Source organism: Phalaenopsis equestris, unplaced genomic scaffold, assembly GCF_001263595.1.
Source record: "Phalaenopsis equestris unplaced genomic scaffold, ASM126359v1 Scaffold000204, whole genome shotgun sequence".
In the NCBI taxonomy this organism is placed as follows: domain Eukaryota; kingdom Viridiplantae; phylum Streptophyta; class Magnoliopsida; order Asparagales; family Orchidaceae; genus Phalaenopsis; species Phalaenopsis equestris.
The window spans coordinates 121,685-124,883 of NW_018164646.1; the positions used below are offsets into that span (position 1 = coordinate 121,685).

General features: G+C 32.6%; 1 protein-coding gene across 1 annotated transcript; it reads left to right on the top strand.

Annotated features, from left to right (window-relative positions):
• The first annotated feature begins 2,023 nt into the window (after window positions 1-2,023).
• LOC110023016 (CDGSH iron-sulfur domain-containing protein NEET) lies at window positions 2,024-2,851 on the top strand. Its single transcript, XM_020722219.1, has 2 exons — window positions 2,024-2,380; window positions 2,494-2,851. Exons 1-2 carry the CDS (start codon window positions 2,136-2,138, stop codon window positions 2,591-2,593), a joined length of 345 nt encoding a protein of 114 aa, XP_020577878.1. The 5' UTR covers window positions 2,024-2,135; the 3' UTR covers window positions 2,594-2,851.
• Window positions 2,852-3,199: the final 348 nt, after the last annotated feature.

The following is a 3,199-nucleotide window of genomic DNA, read 5'->3' on the forward strand; positions in this document are numbered from 1 at the left end:
TTTGACCACTCTCCTTCAGTTTATATTATGCAGATTTTTCCAATATAAATTTCTCCTTAGCTAGTCATTTTATTTCTTCTTGGTTTTGTCCACTTTCAACATTCTTTTTTTTTTCTTTTACTTTTCTAAACGAGGGACTAGAAAAGGGATCGAAAAAGACAGGACGCTAAAAGGTCACTCGAGCTATAATAAAAAGAAACACAAACATATAATTTATTAATGTTATGTGTAAATATAAAATTATTTGGAGATTTTTCAATCTTAACTCTTATCTTTCTATTTAGTGTTTGTGTCATTATGATTCTATCTAGAGTAAATATTTTTCTTCAATCTTTTCATCCTCAAAAGATTTTATTAAATTAGGAATGAAAATTATATTTTTCTTAACTTTTTAAGTGATTGATTATATATTTCTTAACCTTTCTTAGTAGAATAGCCAACTCTTTTTCTTTTTTGAACATTGATTTCATGGGTCTTCTTCGTATGAAAGGTTTGGGGACTCAATTTTTACTTGGGTTCACAATTTCAAAAAAACCAAGTCGGTGATCCAATCTCTAATTTTACTAAGTTTTTTTAAGAACATTATTGCTCTTGATTATTGTTTTCAATCTTTTTATAGTGTTCATATTAATAAGGGTTTTTCTTGTCTTCAAAAAAGTTTGAATGATTATTCTCATCAAGCTCTACATTTTTTTTTTACATGAGGCATTTCCTTATGTTAACTCAAGTTAGCTTGTGTGATTTAAAAAATATTTTTAGGCTCTTCATAAAAGGAAGATCATGCATTATGGTTTTAAAATGCGTGATGTTCTTATCTATTGAGGTGTCTCTATCAATCTTTAATTGTGTCCATTGTTTGAATTGCATGAAAATTTATAATATTTATTTTTTTATTGTCTATTTTCACATGTTTTGCTTAAATTCCCAATGGGAACATTTGCATTGCTTCAGTTAACATTATTCATGTTTTGAATCATTCTAAGAATTTCATCTACAAAATCTCTAAGAAGTTTGACTTATTAGCTGTGTAATCTACTACCTACTACATTTGGTGTTAGAGAAATTGTAGGATCTTCAAGGATAAAACCAATCTCACTGAGATGCTTCTTCAGAAAATTCACTAGATGGTTAAACATAAAATTAGGAAATGAAAGTTTAAAAAGGATATTTCCTTTAATATTAAGAATCTTTACAAATTATAATTGCCATCCTTATGATTTTTCTTGGGTTTTTCAGAATTGATTTTTTTTTTTTTTCTCAGTTAGAATTTTTTTTGGTTTTATGTGTCTTTTTTTCTTATCACATATGTTAAATTTATTTATATTGATGCAACACCCATTGGTTCTTTTTGTCGGCCTTTGTTCAACATTATAGACAGGTGGCACTTTTTTGGTTTTTGAGCTATGATGTTATCCATCATTAACATTTAAACTAAACCATTATAGAAACTTTATGTTTGCTTATTTACTTTATTATTAATTATTTTATGTTATGGGTTCTCTTTTGGTTAACCTGTTTTGGTTTCTTTTTTCTTTTGATTTGCTTTGATATATTTATATTTCTTGGATTAAGTTTTATGTTTTTTATCTAAACAAGATGACTCAACCATTATAGAATTTATATCTCTGCTAATCAACTCGTTTTTGCAATCTTTTAAGATTTATTTCTTTTCTTTCCTTTTTTTATGAGGATTGATCCATTTCCTCTTTCGATTTGCTTAGATACATTTCCTTCATGTTAGATGGAATCCCAGTGTTTTATGTGTGGGATTACACTTCTTGAACTCATCATGGTTCTTTGCTTTCTATTTCTTATGTATTCTATTTTTTAGATATCTTTTATTAGATTTAGCTTTATTATGTATACATATATATATATATATATATATATATAGAGAGAGAGAGAGAGAGAGAGAGAGAGAGAGAGAGAGAGAGAGAGAGACTTAGTACGTTATATCTTTATCACGTGCCATCATCAGAGTCGTCCATTGTCCAGGCGGCGGCCAGCTAGCAATCAATCACTCATAACGTCGCCGCAACTGAGCCGTCCGTTTTCACGATATGTAGAGAGCTCGTGCCGGCCACACTCTCAGCAGCAAAATCAATCCCAAACAGCATCAACCCTAGAGAAACAAGATGTCATCCTCCTCCGCCATGATCAGCACTATCGGAGCTCGCTTTTCCTTCACTCCATCAATAGAAACGCTAAAGCAGAGAAACGTAGCGCTCTCATTTGCGTCGGCACCTCACCGGCGGCGTCGTGCTGGGCTGCTGGTTAAAGCGGAGGTTGGCATCAACCAGGAGATCCGCAAAAACGAGGATAAGGTCGTCGATTCCGTCGTCGTCTCCGAGCTCTCGAAGCCACTCACTGCTTACTGCCGGTGAATTCTTTAAATAAGTTTTTCTTTTTCGTGTTTTTATTCTTCAATTCTCTTTTCCTCTTTTGTTCCTCTGCAACTTATTCACCATTGATCACCGCTTGATATCTAAATAGGTGCTGGAAATCGGGGACGTTTCCATTATGCGACGGCAGCCATGTTAAGCATAACAAAGCCACTGGTGACAACGTTGGCCCGTTGCTGGTAAAGAAGTGAGAAATTCGCTGTTTAGGCTTCGTTAAAGAGTAGTGGTTTGTTTCAGCCTTTTCTCAAATCTCGTTATTCTGTAAATTTTTACTGGTTGTGAGTTCAGCTCTCCCCTGAAATAAGTGTGCTTTATCTGCCAAATGGAATTGAGCGCCGGTTCTATAAATTAAACGAGTTCTCATCAAGGTTTTATAGCTTTATCATATCTGTTACTTCATCGCTTGTGGATCGAGAGTAGTGCATGCCAATCTTTGTTTCAAAAACATGAAACCATAATTCATTCTCTTTGGTTCAAATTGTCTTTCTTTTCTTTTATTCTAGGCAGTATTTCTGTGTTATTCCTAGCCATTAAGTTTAGAATGTTTGGTTTTTATTCAACTTTTTAGAAGAAAAAAAAAAGATATAGAGCTACGATATCCCCTTCTGACAGCATGATTGATTATGCAATTGGATTCCTTAGCTCCCTAATTGGCTAGCCATGATCACATAAATTTTCTTTATGAAATACATGCAATCTTTGTTTACATATCTAAGTTTTTAGTTTCATAACCTTTTATAATCTCTGATAGTTCTATGTTAGGATGGAAGAGATGTTGATTAAATTGATACAATAGT

What these genes read in the sequence shown, in the direction of transcription:
- LOC110023016 (XM_020722219.1), top strand. Translation starts at nt 2,136, where the DNA reads ATGTCATCCTCCTCCGCCATGATCAGCACTATCGGAGCTCGCTTTTCC. An exon ending in CCACTCACTGCTTACTGCCG is followed by an intron (nt 2,381 to 2,493) that starts GTGAATTCTTTA and finishes ATATCTAAATAG; the next exon opens with GTGCTGGAAATCGGGGACGT.